The sequence below is a fragment of the Camelina sativa genome, chromosome 14 (assembly GCF_000633955.1).
Source record: "Camelina sativa cultivar DH55 chromosome 14, Cs, whole genome shotgun sequence".
Classification (NCBI taxonomy): Eukaryota; Viridiplantae; Streptophyta; class Magnoliopsida; order Brassicales; family Brassicaceae; genus Camelina; species Camelina sativa.
The window spans coordinates 31,157,320-31,173,111 of NC_025698.1; the positions used below are offsets into that span (position 1 = coordinate 31,157,320).

The window sequence follows — 15,792 nt, forward strand, 5'->3', positions numbered from 1 at the left end:
AGGAAGACAACCAGAGGTATCTCCAGATCCCGGGGATCTGCCACATGAGTAACTTTCTCTTTACCCTTGCCTTCATATACAGAGGCTTTTGGGCTTGACAACTGGGATAGAAGTGACGAATCAAAGTAAAACAACATGTCAGCAACAGCAGAATGATTTGTCGCCAAGTAAGTCAAAACCTCAAGCACCCGACGGAACACTAAAGGAGGAAGACCTGTGTTAAGAACAAATAAAGTCAGTCGGTGCTCAGGGTTCTTGCAAGAATAGCAAACAAAGAATTTTGGCAGGAAGTACTACCATTCAACAGCTGCGATCGACCATAAACGACATTTGATTGACAGCCATAGAGTCTTTGCGGATTAGTTATCGCCAACTCGCTTGGTGATGTTTCCATCTCTGGCCTAATCATATCCAGTAAAAGTTGAACCAGGTTTGCTCTTGTACCGCTGTGAGCACATAAATTTAATAGAAGCCTCTGCAGAAGGCCTTTTCCCAACGGCTGTTACATTAAAAAGAACATCATTGTTAGCATAAAAAAGTTCTTGAGATACTTCAATTAAATTAGTCATTTCGGCATTGAAAAATAATTGCTAGAAGAGGTTAGGAAAAAACAGGAGTGCCTCTTACTTGTGCTAGTCGTAATAGCCTGATTAGTGATTTCAAGGCATCAGCATTCACAAGAGCGTCTCCTTCAACCTCTTTAACTTTCAAGCCATCTGCAGAAGATGAAACAGCCCTCTGACCAATAGTGACTCCAACACCCCTGTCCATCCCTGTCAGCCTATTGTAACCCAAACCATTCCTCCGATTATTCAGCCTGTGGCTACTTCCAAAACCACTACTACGAGCCTGATAGTGACTCATTGCTCGGTCTCTGAGCATCTGCGCTTCTGCAAGTAAAGGTGAAGGCAAAGCTGCCAAAACTGCTTCTGAAGAAGTTAAGAGAACCTGAAAATAGCATATTTTAGATTGTTATAATCATTTCAAAATTCAAATAACCTAACTTCAAATAAAGAGATACAAACCTCTTCACGTAAATCAGCAGGTAGAGTAGCAATAATTGAAGCGTTATCCATGTCAACTGGTTGTCCTTGTGACTGCTGTACCATCCTTTGTGCCCTTTGTTGAGCAAGAACTTCTGTTTGGATATCCGGGGGGAGTGCAGCCAAAAATTCAGGATCTATGTCGTCTACTGGAGGTGGTTCATAAGTTGGAGGCTGGACAGACTGAGCTTGCTGAGAAGCAAGGACTTCTGCCCGCAAATCTTCAGGGAGAGCTTCCAAAAACGTAGGATCGATGGCATTCGTTTCAGGTGCTCCACCATCCAAGCTACCTTCATCAACTTGTTCATCACTTCTCACATCTTGTGTAGCTTCCATGGATGAGAGCTCATTGTTGTCACGGTTCAAAGGTGAAGGTTGCACACTTTGATTTCCCTCTGCACCATCGCCACTCATATCTACATCAACACTTGGTTGAAAATTAGAATCAGGACCATCAACTGCAGAAGGGGTCACGGTTACAGACACATCTTGACCATGGGCAGTGGAGATAAGATGCACTGTTTCGCGGTCTGCTTGCTCAATAGGTGCTCCATCACCTTCCATAACTTCCATTCTATCAATCTCATTAGGTGTACTGTTCAAAGGAAGAGGCTGCGGGCTTTCACCTGCATCTCGGACGACTGGAGAAGCTAGATTAGCTTGAGCCTGATAGAAACTTCCAGCCGTCGCATCAGGTGGGTTATTAACATTTTCATTGTTATTTAACAGTTCACGTTCTTCACTTTGTTGACTACCTTCATTACCATCCTCCAAAACAGTTTCACTTCCAACAGATGGAGGAACAATTGGGTGCTGCTGCTCTTGGACTTCTGTGGTATTAGTCTCCCTTTCAACAATAGTATCTGCTGGAGCAGAAGCACGCAAGTTGGAAATAAAATGTTCTTCTATCAACTGGGCAATTGAAGCAGAAAGGCTACTTGGCTGAGGATGACCTATATCAGTCCATCGACTATCACCAACCCCTCTTCTTGATGAATCCATGCCAACAACAGAATAATCAGTCAATGGAGGAGGTGCCCTAACACCTCCTAAACGATCACTGAAAGAATCAACTGGCACATGATCAAATGGTAGAACAGGTGTATCAAACATGTAAAACTGTGCTACGTCATAGCTGCCAGCTTCTGAATGCCTGGATATGCTGCCAGCACTTGCTGACACTGACGCTGTATTGCCAGTTTGTGAAGGTCTGGAGAAGAGCGGATGCTGAAAACCATGTACTTCTGAACCAGATCGATCAAAAGATGATCTGCCTGTTTGACGTCTACGCTCGAAACCCAAGGGTCTCCGTTGAGCAAACAGATCATCCACATTCACACCTTCAAAAGGCTCAGCTGTAATATCATCAATAAAACCATTTCCACCACCAGATCGCCCAAGAATCTGGAAGTGATCCAGGCCATCAAGAGCTTCCCTCCACCGCACCTCTATTACACGATTCTCGTGGAAATCATCCTCATCCTCATCAATCATGTCATCATTATATTCATCTCCAAGGCCAGTATCTTCAGGGTCTTCCACATCAGTTCCAGCAAGAGACATAACACCAGCTCCATCTTCCACTAAATCTGCGTCTTCATCATCTCCTTCATCATCCTCCCCTTCATCGCCCATATCATCATCTACATCATCGTCAGCCCTATTTTCAACATGAAAAGTCATTTCTATTTGATCACCTTCAATCTCTTCTCGCATGAAATCCATTTGAATAGGCTCAGGCAGTATTGTCTCAGTGCCCTCTATCCTCATCTCCTGAGGCATAGCCTGGGTTTGACTCGAACCCCTTTCACCTTCGCTTTGTGAGGAAACTTGAGGCTGCTCCTGTCCATTCTCTGCTGCATCTGGTACTTGCTGAAGACTGCTATTATTTTGATTCAGCTCATCAATTTCAGCCTCAGTTGAAGTTCCATGACTATCATGTCTCTCATCAGAATCGGTGCTTTTTTTCTCGTTGTGTCCTTCTGACTTTAGCTGCTCAGCAGCATTTGCAGCCCTCGTTAATGTCTCAAGAGACTTGAGAATAAGAGTGATAAGCTTTGGAGCATCAGGGTGGTCAAGATCAATCACGTTAAGGATGCTGGTCAGACACTGAATAGTTCCCCCATCTATCATGCTCTTTGCAACGTCAGGTGAGCAGCCACAACCAGGTGCATTGCTTGAAGATGAATTCTTTGTCAAGATCGAATAAACCAGGTCAGCAAAAGCAAGAACTCTTTTATCAGGTAATAGAACACTTTTACTCGAACTCCTTCCCAAAGACGCAAATACGGATAAAACCCTCGAAAGCTCATTGATTATTCTTCTACGCCCTTCACTGGAACGACTGCACAAAACGACGAGAAACCAGGAAGCCTTTTCAGACAGTTTCTCCTTCCATTCTTCAGGTCCAACAAACTTTTCGAGAGATATAGGAAGCAATCGGTGAATGACATGGTAAATTAACCCTCCATTTCCAGGTGAATCATCAGGTAGATTGGATCCTCGAAGTTGAGATATTTCTGTATCCCGCCTCAGTATTACACTGGTACCATGCAAGTACATGAGAACAATATCACTCAACAACTTCAAAATGAATGTTACCCTGGCCAATTCTTCAGATTTTTCAGACCCAAGTTCTGCTTTCTCCGGATCACCAACTTTTGATTTACCCTTCACTTTAGTAGTCGGCTCATCAACCTCCATCGAAATTAAATTGGTTTCATCATCCTCCTGCCTCTTCACCTTAGGAAAACTCAAGACAATGTCAATAAGCTGATCAATAACCTGGATGAAGTTAGCAGGGACTCGCCTGTGGCTTTTTGAACATTTTCCTGACCCATCATGAAGCTTATTTTCAGATATTCCAAGGGGTTCATTCAAAGAGAGTCCGTGTTCATTGCCAGAAGCTTTTGGCTTTTCTTTTTCCTTTGACAGTATCACAAAGTCCCTCCCTCCTGATGACTCCAACTGACAAGTTGAAGCCACAGCTTTCATAAAAACAACCGGATCTCTTGAAATTACAGGCGCCATTGTTGTGAGGAATGTCCGAGGTAATACCCTACCTATATGTCTCTTCCCACTCAAGGTCTGTCGTATTTCAGATTCCATAGCAGTTTGGAGAGTTTGAGGATCTTCAACAAGATGCCGAACAATAACAGATGCAACGGTATCATACCCCGGGAAAAAACATTTTTTCGGAAGATTAAAAAGTGAAGATAAACCTCCATTTTCCAGAAACTGGATAGCTAAAGCATGTGTTTTCGTTAGACGAGCACATAACTGAAGCACAGCCTGCATGATCATAGCTGGAACACGTTGCTTTATGAGGCCACAGGCGATAAGTAAAGCTTTTTGACCCTCTTCCATGGTCAGATAGCCTGTAGATTTTCCAAAAATCGATTCCAAAGCCTGGTTTGACTCCCCTTTAGCAACATCTGAAGATAACGCGTTTTTAAAAGCTGCCGTAGAGTCTTGTGGAGAATTGCTCGGCTCTAAAGATCCACCTTGATTTCCTTCCACATATTCAGACGAGAGTCTTGTCTGTGCCTGCAGCATCATGCTCAAGACAAGAAGCAAAGCACTAATGCATTTTGGAGCTAGAATCTCAGTTGATTCAGATTCACTCTTAAGGTTGAAATCCGTCAAGATACCAATCGCTACGGTCACAATACCATCTTGTGCAGCAATTTCTCGTGTGTGATCATCTTCAGAGAGTACTAATGCTAAAATATGTGGTATCATAGTCAAAGCACCAGTATCCTTGGAGAAATCAAGTTGTACAAGCTTCAGTTGCTGAATAAGATACGACACTATTTTTGGCCGATCTTCCCCTTTGTTTCGGTTACAAAGTGTCACAAACAAATCCACCAACGGGAAAGCCATAGAATCATCACTCTGAAATAACTTCACTGATGCAGCAATAACTTCATCAACAGGTGGTTCTTTTGGCTCCGCTTCTTCCTGCGGAACATCTACAGGCTTTTCTGTATCCTCAAGTTTTGGAGTGTCAGATGAACTTCCAAGAGACAGGGCAAGTGCTTGGGCCAATTCGTCATCTTCCTGCACAGGATCCTCAGGATTGGTAAACAACCACTCCATAGCCATTTCAACACTGTTTGTTCCAACTCTTCGTAACGCGTCTTCAGCCCTTGCCCTTGAAAATCCCATTTCAACAATCATACCAACAATGGCTTCGTCAGGTTGTAGAGGCAAGGCTCTTTGGTTTGTACCCCGGGTAACACCACTGCGATTTTGTCTAGCATCCACAACACCAGAGTATATATGTGTAACAAGCGAAGTAACTGAAGCAACAAAATTAGGATTGCAATTTGGAAACATAGTGTGGTTCCATATAGGTAGTACGACATCCAGAACCTGAGACTGCAGATTTCGCACAAAAGTCTCAGGCTCCCTTGGTACATGATAAAGTCCAATCGACAAACCAACTGAAGCTGGCTGCACAAGAAGCTGCGTTTGAGAGGCTGGGGATAAAAGATATGTAGAATTAATAAAATAGTCCAGTGCTCGGCAATAGTTTTGCAGAGTATCTACCAACCACGTACTGTGAGACCATATATTCCTTTCACCTGGCTTCTGATTCTCAGTATTAGATGCAGGAATTGAAAACGGCACTGTCCAAAGCAACTGGCTTGTAGCTTCAAATGTTGTGAGAAGTTCCTTAAATGTTCCATGGACATAAAAACTATTCACCATAGCTGTAAAACAGACCCTCCTTCGAGTATCAAATGTCAGGGAAGTGATGCCATCTACCACTTTTCCAAGGTATCGGCACTTCACTGACAGAGAGATGTCATGCCCAGCAGTAGCACCATAACCCTCGAAGTTAAGAGCTTCAAGAAATACTTTAGCTAAGGCGGTACCAAGCGTCTTAGATGCTGAACTCAATGATGCTCCATCAATCCTACGACGATTAGCAGAGGTAAATCCTTTCACAAGGGCCGTGAAGAAAAAACGTAGTGTACAATTCAGCTTGTTTAAAATTTCAACAATGAGAACTTCAGTGCTTTTCTTTTTCAGCTCATGGGAAGATGACGTTTCTGGTAGATCAGTTGGAATATCAGAATCAAAATTAAAAGACTCCACATGTCGACGAGTTCTACCACCCCTCATACGGGCTATTGCATGTCGAGTACGACCATGAATACCATCGCCAGAACGCACAATAGACAGAAATTCGCGATCCCCACCCCAAATAGACTGAGAACTACTGCTTCTAATAGATACAGGGTTTGTGTATCTGAAGGCAGAAGCATTGTTTGAATCCTCATCACTCTCTCTTTCAATATTACTGGATGATGCTGAAACTGAATTATCAGATCCTCGACCTACACTCGTTTTTTCATCTTCCTTTGTATCATTACACAAGGCCATCTGCCAAATCGTTTGCTTGTATGTTATACCAAGTTCTTTCAGTACATCAGCATCAGCAGCACTCAATTCTGAGATAACTGAAGCTGTTCCTTTCAACAAAAAGTTGGAGAGGGACAACATGCCTTCTAGGCAGGAAAGAGATCTCAAAATCTTCGTCTGGAGCGCAGACTCTAATTTAAGAAACTGAGTGCCTTCAATGGAAACCAAAAGGCCATTTGTCTTCTTCAGATGTTCTCGTAAGTAGGAGCACACTATACGGGCTAGACCAGCCGAATGCTGAGGGGAGAAGTTCTTAAAAGCGACAGAAAAACTTTGACCAAGGGAATTTGTTAGCGGCATAAGAGGTAAAGAGAATAGCTGCAAAACAGCATCGATTCCTTTCTTCTCAACAAACAGGGAACATACTTCCGCATTCTGAAGAACTGTTTCAAAAAGACGAGCAACATTACACACACAATCTGGAAGAAACAGCTCAGTGTTTGCTGGAGAAGTGTCAGAAGATGATTCTGCCTCATCCAAAACTGCCAAGCTCTTCTCATCAACGTCAATTTCCATAGGAACAGGAACAGCATCAGTAGGCACATCCGCTGACTTAGAGGTGGTGGCCTCCATCCCAGATCCAATAACCAACATGGAATTGAGGATCTCAATGAACATATCAACTCCATAAGTGCGCAATGAAGATTGATGCCTTAAGAGTTCGTCAAGCCCACTTGACAAAGAACCAGGTGTATCGCCAGTAAGAGCCCGCAGATAAGACGAAGACGTAAAAATTTTCACAAAACACCTCAAGGCATTTCGGTCCTTTACAGCTTGAAGACCATTATTGTTGAGACACAGAGCATCCAGACACTGCGGAATACATGTTATGGCTTCTGCAGAGCAGATGACCTCATCAGATATAGCATCAAGAAATGCAGACGTTATACCGGCTGAATCTAAAGCATTGAAACAAGTGGGATCTTTATGAATGAGATCACTCATGACAGTGGCAGCAAGCGAGAATACTCCACCCCCAAAATCTTTTGACCTCCGAAAGATAATGCATAAGCATTCAGGCAACAAGCTTTCCTCGGAACCATAGAGGTTAGTGTTACCAGGAGCATAAGTTCCAAGAGATATTGCACGTAACAAAGCTTTTAACAACAATCTCCTGTGATACGAAATTAGTGCTTCAGAATAGGGAAGCTGTTCAGTATTTGGCCCATTACTATCAGAACTGCAATTTTTTTCATTCACATCGTCTTCCTTACAAGAGACTTCCAGTTTCAACCGAAAGATAGTATCATCTAAGCCACCCAAATCTCTGAACAAAGCAGCAGCTGGATTGCTGTAATCCATGAAGGCTTCTAATATATGCACAGCGGCACTGACCAAATGCAAGTGCTGGGGATCAGTATCTTTGATGAGAGGCACTAGGGTCGGAATAAGACCAGCTTCTCGCATGGCAGAACATCCAGACGATGACGAAACCAGGACTGTAACAAGGGATAACAAGGCTTCCGCAAAACCCAGAGACCACTTGGAGGTATTACGAATAACAGAATCAATCGCTTTCTCCATTAGGCCAGATAGCAAACCACGATTCCCCCCAGATGTGACTGCAGTTATAACAGCCGGCTGCCGAGTTCGATCTTGCGATAGTGCAACCAAGGAAAGCATGCATAGTATCCTCATTTTCTCTGGAACAGTATCCTCATAATTTACCAGCGTAACTAACTCATTTACAAACTCGGGTTCGCCATTAAAGAAAGAAACAACATTCTCAGTGTCACCAGTTGCTTGAACCAATACAATGAAAGCATATAAGCGAATGCATGTATACTGCTGCCGGGTTGCCAAAGAAGAGAACGCCCTTGCAAATCTCAATCTGGTCAACAACGCAAATCGCAAACTGGGAGGAACATTATGATCAATGACTAATTTGTTCAGAATTTCCAGGTCAGACTCTGCACGCATGCTGACATCAGGTACATGGATAACTTGTAAACCGCCAGGAAGCTCACTTGATGATTCATTAGAAGCATAAAACTCAAAATGAAGAGTACAACCTAGCTGGTGAGAAACCTGATCATAACTGTCTTCTGTGGCACAGGACGTCAAGCCAAGGCCTTCCTCTTTTCCTCCCCAGCCTTGTGCAAGGGAAAATAGTTTCGAATTCAGGGAAGCATCTCTTATGGAGTACTTTCCAACTTGCCTTTTCAAAAAGGCAGCCAACGTCTGCAGACAGGCTGAAACAACATCTGCATCAGTAGATGCAAGCAGGAGAGAAAGATGCTGCTGCAGTTATGAAGAAAAAAAGTGTGTCAGAATTATAGAGATAGACAGCTTAGTATATAAAGCAATATATCTAGCGAAACAACCAGCAATCAACATAGAACAAGAGTTGATAAATATCAGCAATATAAAGTCGTATCTTGGGAAAATATCAATGATATTTCGGGGGATTCTGGCACAACAGATAATTACCTCATAAGAACTATAAAAATGTTTATTTGTGCAATTCTCTAAAACAACTCTGATAACTCGGAGAACTTGCAGAACAGCATCCTTTGGGAAAGGTGGATCAGATTCCTCAAAGGTTTCATCAATATGCAGATCTTTCCTTACTTTAACGTGCTTCTCAAAAAATGTGTCAAAGTAATTGAAGAGGTCCACCCAGTGATGAAAGTCACCCTTAAAAAAAAAAAAGAAAAAGAAAACGCTCCATACATGAAAACAAGAGTAGACAAGAAAAAAAAGAAAAAAAAAAAAAAAAGAAGGAAAAGACGATATTAAATTACCTTGTCGAATTCCCAGCGGAAACATGCAAGGGGTTCATGTATTTGCTCGAGTGGAACAGCAGTAACACTATTAATGAAAGATTTGATTTTGGGAGGCTGGAAGAAATAAAAGAAGGGGTGTTAACACAGGCAATACATACAACATCAAATAGAATGGAACCCGCACACAATAAAAGATATAAAACCCAATTAAAAACCATTTACCCAACGCCTCCACGGCTTGTCTTAAGAAGAGAAACCCCATTAAAGGAATGAAACAAAGATCATATGAATAAACCATCCACCAAAAAACAACATTAAACCCAAAAAAATTCACAGAACCCCGATGATGTGTTGATCGAGTAAAAGATACATGCTAGTTCTACGATAAGCCCAGAGAACAAAATATAAATCAGTAACAAGTAGCAGAAAAGAGTGATCTAGAAAGTAGATAAACACGCAAATGCAAAGAGAGATACAGTAATCTAATATGATCAAAGGGTTTAATTAGGAACACTCACCACTTCCGAAGTCCTTCTCCTTCTAAGCTTCATGATGATTAGATTTTAGAGGCAGGGGAGCATCTCCTGAAGAAAAAAAGAAAAAAAAAAGACTAAGAGGATTAAGCACTGATCAAATCGTGAATTGATCAATACACCGAGATTAAGGAGGACTCGAATCAAAAAAAAAAATCAACGGGGGATGATCTGGTCTAATTACTTGGATTGATGGCGATCGGTGAGGTAGACGAACGAGAACGAGAACGAGAAGAGGAGGGAAAAAAAAGAAGAAGAGAAGAATTGAGGTTCCTTGGAGAAATCGCAAGTGAGGTGGAGCGATCCGAAACTAGGGTTTTGAAGAGGATCGCGTAAAAATAGAGAGAAGAAGGGATTTTGATAGGGAGAGAGAAAGACGCTGAGAGAGAGAGAGAGAAGTGGAGAGAAGATTTCTAAGCTAAGGCGCTTTGTGTTTTATACACACACCTCCAGAACATTTTTTCTTCCAATGCCGGTTTAACATATAACTATTTTCTTTTATTATTACTTTCTTTTTTTTGGTGAAAATTTTATTATTATTATTATTGCTTTCTTGAATATATTTTTTCCCAATTTTCTTCTTTTACTAATATTGGAACTATTTTTTATTTATTATTGACTTACCATAATATTTATCAAAAATCAAGCCAAAAAAGAAAAAGTATAAAAATTTGTCAAAATACTTTACATATTTAATTTCTTGTAATTTAATATGAAAAAATGTTTTGATACTTCCGAATATTTATATTTTATAGATCCTGTGCATAAATCTGTTGCAAGATATATCAATGATCTTGATATAGCCATATTATTTTGATTTTTTTTATCTATCCTATTATATGAAGCATCTTTAATTCTTAAACGAGTTTGATTAGAAAGTAAAAAGGAGAATCCTTGAAAAAAAAGAGAGTAGAAGCAAAAGCTAAAGACAATTCTCTGATTCTTTTCTTCACATCTAATGCCTTTTTTGATTTCTTCTCTCATGAATTACAATATATTTTGAAACAGAATCATACTAATATATTTACAAACTATTTGCCAAAAAATAATCATCAGCACTTGCACATCTACACAAAGCTACTTCTAGTGCAATGAGGCATTAAGGAGAGAGCTTAATTTAAAAAAAAAAAAAAAAAAAAAAAAAAANAATCCTCAGAGTCAGGTACCTCAAACACCAGAAATTTTGTAGCAGAACTGACTCTCTTACCATCTAGAGTCTTGCTTTTGAATATAGATGATGACAATGAAGAAGAAATATGACTCTTTCCGTGCATTCTGATGTTGTTTGCAGCCACAGTTACTTTCTTGCCTATCATTTCGTTTATATCCACAGAGTCTCCACGTTTCCTCTCCGGCGTTTTTGCTATGAAGCTGTTGAAACATTCAGTGTTTTCCATCTCAGCAGCACTTGCTATTGATGATGACGATCTTATGGCTTCAGGTTCCGGTGTGGAAGGACTAAGATACTCTCTCTTGTCAAAAACCGTTTGTCTCTCAGGCTCAGCAGCAAGATTTTTAGAATTTGGTTTCGCCCTAGACTTCTTTGTCTTCTTGTTTTCACCTTGTTGGATCAGCGCAGTGACTCCTTCAATGCTGTTAGATATGGAGATGTCCTGTCTAATTTGCGCCTTCTCTATGCTGTTAGGTATGCTTGGCTGTTGTGATCCGTTTACGACCCGAGCTTTCGCATGGATAAACCAGGGCTTTTGGTTATCCCGGAAGACGTACTGCATAGGCAAAGACTCGACAAGGTGATAAAAGCGAGACTTTCGTTTAACCTATACCACAAAAGAAGCAAACGTTAGAACGACTCTTTGCAAGCAATGGATTGAAAATGGAAATGCTTGCTTATTTGCATTACCATCAGACCATGAACTTGTATCTCCCCCAAGCTCGATAAGCAACTTGCATGTGTCTTCTCGAGTTTTCCTGCAAAAGAAAACACTTTGCATTGGTACATGTTCTGTTATAAAAAAAAAAAATGGTAAAAAGTAGGTATCAAAATAGTGTAACACAAACAAAAAAGATCATCAATCTTCGATTTGAAGGAACAAGACAATACATGTGTTATCTCATCTCATGCTGTCCTGAAGAAACATTAACATATTAACAAATGATAAGACAATTCAAAAGAACTGAGAAAGGCAACCGTGCAGGTCCTCAAGTGTGTAATAGACAGAACATCAAAAGAAAAAAACAAACACCAATGATGCAGAAGACAATGTGAAAAGAACACTTGTTTTAGTGCTCATCATTGGAATCATAATCTTCAAATTTATCTCTAGCATCCCCACAAATGCGCATGCATATCAGTTTACTCAAAGGCCAATACATTATACATCCAGAAAGATTGAATCGAAGAATACTGCCTACCAGTACACACCTATAAGCTAAGTTACGAAATTGAGAAACCGAGAAAGACCAAAACTTTTACAGAACACTGTAGCTTACGGAAAACAAAATCGAAAGAGAAAAAGAGGGTTTTTATTTTAGAGGGGTGGTCTCGAGCTTACTCTTGAAATCTGCTGCTGTGATATCCAGAGGAACCGTCATGACGATTCCAGTTCCCAAGTTAGTCTCAGTGAAGACAGCCACTTCTTCTGCAAACGCCATTGTGTAACACAACGGTGGCGAATTTGGTTCGTTTTGTAATTTGTTCATCGGAAAAACAAAAACAGACCACGCTGTTTCAAGCCATGTAAAGACAAATGCTTGCAGTTTTATTAACCTATAAACGGCAGACTGTGCAAGTGTATATTTCAAAAGACTGAAATTTATGAAAACGGTAACGTTTTGTTATCGGAGTCTTCTCTTCCACCGATGAGCAAAACCTAAACAATGGTCGTTTGATTCTCTCTCTCTCTCTCTCTCTCTCTGTTCAAAAAAATGCGCCGGCAAAAGCAATGGCCTTTGAGGCCTCTTCTTGCCTACAGCTTCTGCTCTTCGGCGGCGGAGAGAGTTAGTAATTCAACGGCTGCGGCGGCGACGGTGGCTTTTCCGTTGAAGCATGTGACGAGGTCGAACTTCGAGAAGACGCTGAATGATCTGCGTGCACTCGTGAAGGCTGCTGATTTCGTGGCGATTGACCTAGAGATGACTGGCGTGACGAGCGCTCCGTGGCGAGACTCCTTAGAGTTCGACCGCTACGACGTCAGATACCTCAAAGTCAAAGACTCCGCCGAGAAATTCGCCGTCGTTCAGTTCGGCGTATGTCCCTTTCGTTGGGATGCTCGAACTCAGTCATTCGTTTCCCACCCGTTAGTGTCCTCTCTCTTTCTCTCTTTCTCCTTCTCTCTTTACCTTAAAATTGTGTTGCTTTGCCGATGGGTTTTGTCTATTTTGGGCAGGCAAAATTTCTTTGTATTTCCTCGGCAAGAGCTCACATTTGATCCACCAGCTCATGAGTTTCTCTGCCAGACGACTTCCATGGATTTTCTCGCCAAGTATCAATTTGATTTCAACACTTGCATACATGAAGGTGCCTCCTTTCTCCTTTTTATTTGGTCCTTATGTTTGCATATGCTTTTTACATTCCAAATTTGGATGTTCTCAAGACCAAAAAAGAGTTTAGCAATCAAGTATGTTTTGAAAGTGTAGTTAGTCGTCCCCGAGGAATTCACATATTTGAATAATCCCAGGAATATCTTATTTGTCCAGACGACAAGAGGAAGAGGCAAGTAAGCGTTTGGAAACGCTATACAGAGAGGAGGGGATTGATTCATCGGGTGAAACAGAAGATTTGAAGTTGGTGCGATTGGCGGATGTTCTATTCGCTGAAAGGATGAAGAACATGTTGAATGAATGGCGGACTGGCCTTTTAAACGGTGGTAATGTATCCTCTGAGTCTCCAAGGATCTCGAATGAATCAACTCGGAGTACTGAAACCGTGTTTCACCAGATGCGTCCAGCTCTCAGCCTCAAGGGTTTCACTTCTCATCAGCTCAGAGTTATTAACTCGGTAATGCTCTCTGTTCTAAGAATGATCTCTGTTGTTCATCTTTTCTTTAGACTGTTTTTTCTTTTAATCTCTTGGCTTTGGATTTGGCTTTTGCAGGTTTTAGGAAAGCATTTTGGAGATCTTGTCTACATACATTCAAATGATAAAAGTTCATGTTCACAAGACTTTGTAGTGTACACTGAATCAGAATCGGACAAGGAAAATCTCATGGTAAGTTAGCATTTACATTGCTGGAAAGATATGTTATCATTTGAATCTTGACTGGGAATGATGAAGTGAAGATGATCTAGCTATAATGTAGTCACTGATTCGTCTACTTAAAGCCTTCTTTGATTTAAATATCATTATTACTGTGTCTCTATTCACAGAAGGAGGCAAAGGATGAGCGCAAGAGAGTGGGGGAAAGAAAAATACAATCTGCAATCGGTTTCCGTCAAGTGATTGATCTACTTGCTTCAGAGAAGAAGTTGATTGTTGGTCATAATTGTTTCCTCGGTATGCAAGCAAGTTGCTTCTCTATACGTCTATGAAGGTTTTGTAACTTAATGATCCCTCGCTCTAACCATTTTGTTCATCTGACACAGATATTGCACATGTATACAGCAAATTTGTTGGTCCTCTTCCTTCAACAGCTGAGAAATTCGTCGCCTCCATCAACAGTCACTTTCCTTACATTGTTGACACCAAAATACTCTTAAATGTGAACCCAATGTTGCATCAGCGGATGAAGAAGTCCAGTACATCACTATCCTCCGCGTTTTCTTCGTTGTGTCCGCAAATCGAGTTTTCTTCAAGATCCTCGGACTCGCATCTTCAGCAGCGTGTCAAGATTGATGTTGAAGTAGACAACTTTAGGTTTGTTCCTTCTTTATTCTCGGCATGAACACTTGACTGTTTTCTGATTTAAATTGTTTTGATTTTGAACCGACGTTTTCTCTGCTTCAGGTGTTCTAACTGGAATGCAGGAGGAAAACATGAAGCCGGTTATGATGCTTTCATGACAGGTTGCATCTTTGCGCAGGCATGCAATCATCTAGGGTNTTAGCATTTACATTGCTGGAAAGATATGTTATCATTTGAATCTTGACTGGGAATGATGAAGTGAAGATGATCTAGCTATAATGTAGTCACTGATTCGTCTACTTAAAGCCTTCTTTGATTTAAATATCATTATTACTGTGTCTCTATTCACAGAAGGAGGCAAAGGATGAGCGCAAGAGAGTGGGGGAAAGAAAATTACAATCTGCAATCGGGTTCCGTCAAGTGATTGATCTACTTGCTTCAGAGAAGAAGTTGATTGTTGGTCATAATTGTTTCCTCGGTACGTAAGCAAGTTGCTTCTCTATACGTCTATGAAGGTTTTGTAACTTAATGATCCCTCGCTCTAACCATTTTGTTCATCTGACACAGATATTGCACATGTATACAGCAAATTTGTTGGTCCTCTTCCTTCAACAGCTGAGAAATTCGTCGCCTCCATCAACAGTCACTTTCCTTACATTGTTGACACCAAAATACTCTTAAATGTGAACCCAATGTTGCATCAGCGGATGAAAAAGTCCAGTACATCACTATCCTCCGCGTTTTCTTCGTTATGTCCGCAAATCGAGTTTTCTTCAAGATCCTCGGACTCGCATCTTCAGCAGCGTGTCAAGATTGATGTTGAAGTAGACAACTTTAGGTTTGTTCCTTCTTTATTCTCGGCATGAACACTTGACTGTTTTCTGATTTAAATTGTTTTGATTTTGAACCGACGTTTTCTCTGCTTCAGGTGTTCTAACTGGAATGCAGGAGGAAAACATGAAGCCGGTTATGATGCTTTCATGACAGGTTGCATCTTTGCGCAGGCATGCAATCATCTAGGGTTCGACTTCACACAGCATTCGCAATCAGATAACTTGGCCCATAATGAGAAACTTGAGAAGTACATCAACCGTCTTTATCTCAGCTGGACTAGAGGTGATATCATCGACCTTCGAACAGGCCACAGTAATGCAGATAACTGGCGAGTCTCAAAGTTTAAATACGAGAACATTGTCCTCATCTGGAACTTCCCACGAAAACTGAAGGCTAGAGAGATCAAAGAATGCATCTGCAAAGCC

General features: G+C 41.1%; 3 protein-coding genes across 3 annotated transcripts in view; 1 reads left to right on the forward strand and 2 right to left on the reverse strand.

The window, feature by feature from the left end:
* LOC104743026 (E3 ubiquitin-protein ligase UPL1) overlaps positions 1-10,147 on the reverse strand; it is a 14,691-nt gene extending 4,544 nt beyond the window's left edge. Inside the window, exons 1-8 of the mRNA XM_019235826.1 lie at positions 9,917-10,147; positions 9,718-9,783; positions 9,218-9,313; positions 8,904-9,110; positions 1,026-8,714; positions 628-948; positions 298-499; positions 12-214 (exon numbers count right to left, since the gene is read on the reverse strand). Of these exons, the coding sequence (XP_019091371.1) occupies positions 12-214; positions 298-499; positions 628-948; positions 1,026-8,714; positions 8,904-9,110; positions 9,218-9,313; positions 9,718-9,750 (8,751 nt within the window). The 5' untranslated portion in view covers positions 9,751-9,783; positions 9,917-10,147. The remainder of the gene's footprint in view (positions 1-11; positions 215-297; positions 500-627; positions 949-1,025; positions 8,715-8,903; positions 9,111-9,217; positions 9,314-9,717; positions 9,784-9,916) is intronic.
* LOC109128819 lies at positions 10,726-12,347 on the reverse strand. The gene is made up of 3 exons (XM_019235885.1): positions 12,246-12,347; positions 11,594-11,661; positions 10,726-11,510 (listed from the first exon to the last, which is right to left on the reverse strand). Exons 1-3 carry the CDS (start codon positions 12,343-12,345, stop codon positions 10,845-10,847), a joined length of 834 nt encoding a protein of 277 aa, XP_019091430.1. The 5' UTR covers positions 12,346-12,347; the 3' UTR covers positions 10,726-10,844.
* The window catches only part of LOC104743027 (poly(A)-specific ribonuclease PARN-like), a 10,503-nt gene continuing 7,246 nt past the window's right edge, over positions 12,536-15,792 (forward strand). Inside the window, exons 1-8 of the mRNA XM_010464148.2 lie at positions 12,536-12,989; positions 13,080-13,210; positions 13,371-13,690; positions 13,787-13,900; positions 14,059-14,185; positions 14,275-14,545; positions 14,636-14,728; positions 15,555-15,782. Coding sequence (XP_010462450.1) covers positions 12,619-12,989; positions 13,080-13,210; positions 13,371-13,690; positions 13,787-13,900; positions 14,059-14,185; positions 14,275-14,545; positions 14,636-14,728; positions 15,555-15,782 — 1,655 coding nt within the window. The 5' untranslated portion in view covers positions 12,536-12,618. The remainder of the gene's footprint in view (positions 12,990-13,079; positions 13,211-13,370; positions 13,691-13,786; positions 13,901-14,058; positions 14,186-14,274; positions 14,546-14,635; positions 14,729-15,554; positions 15,783-15,792) is intronic.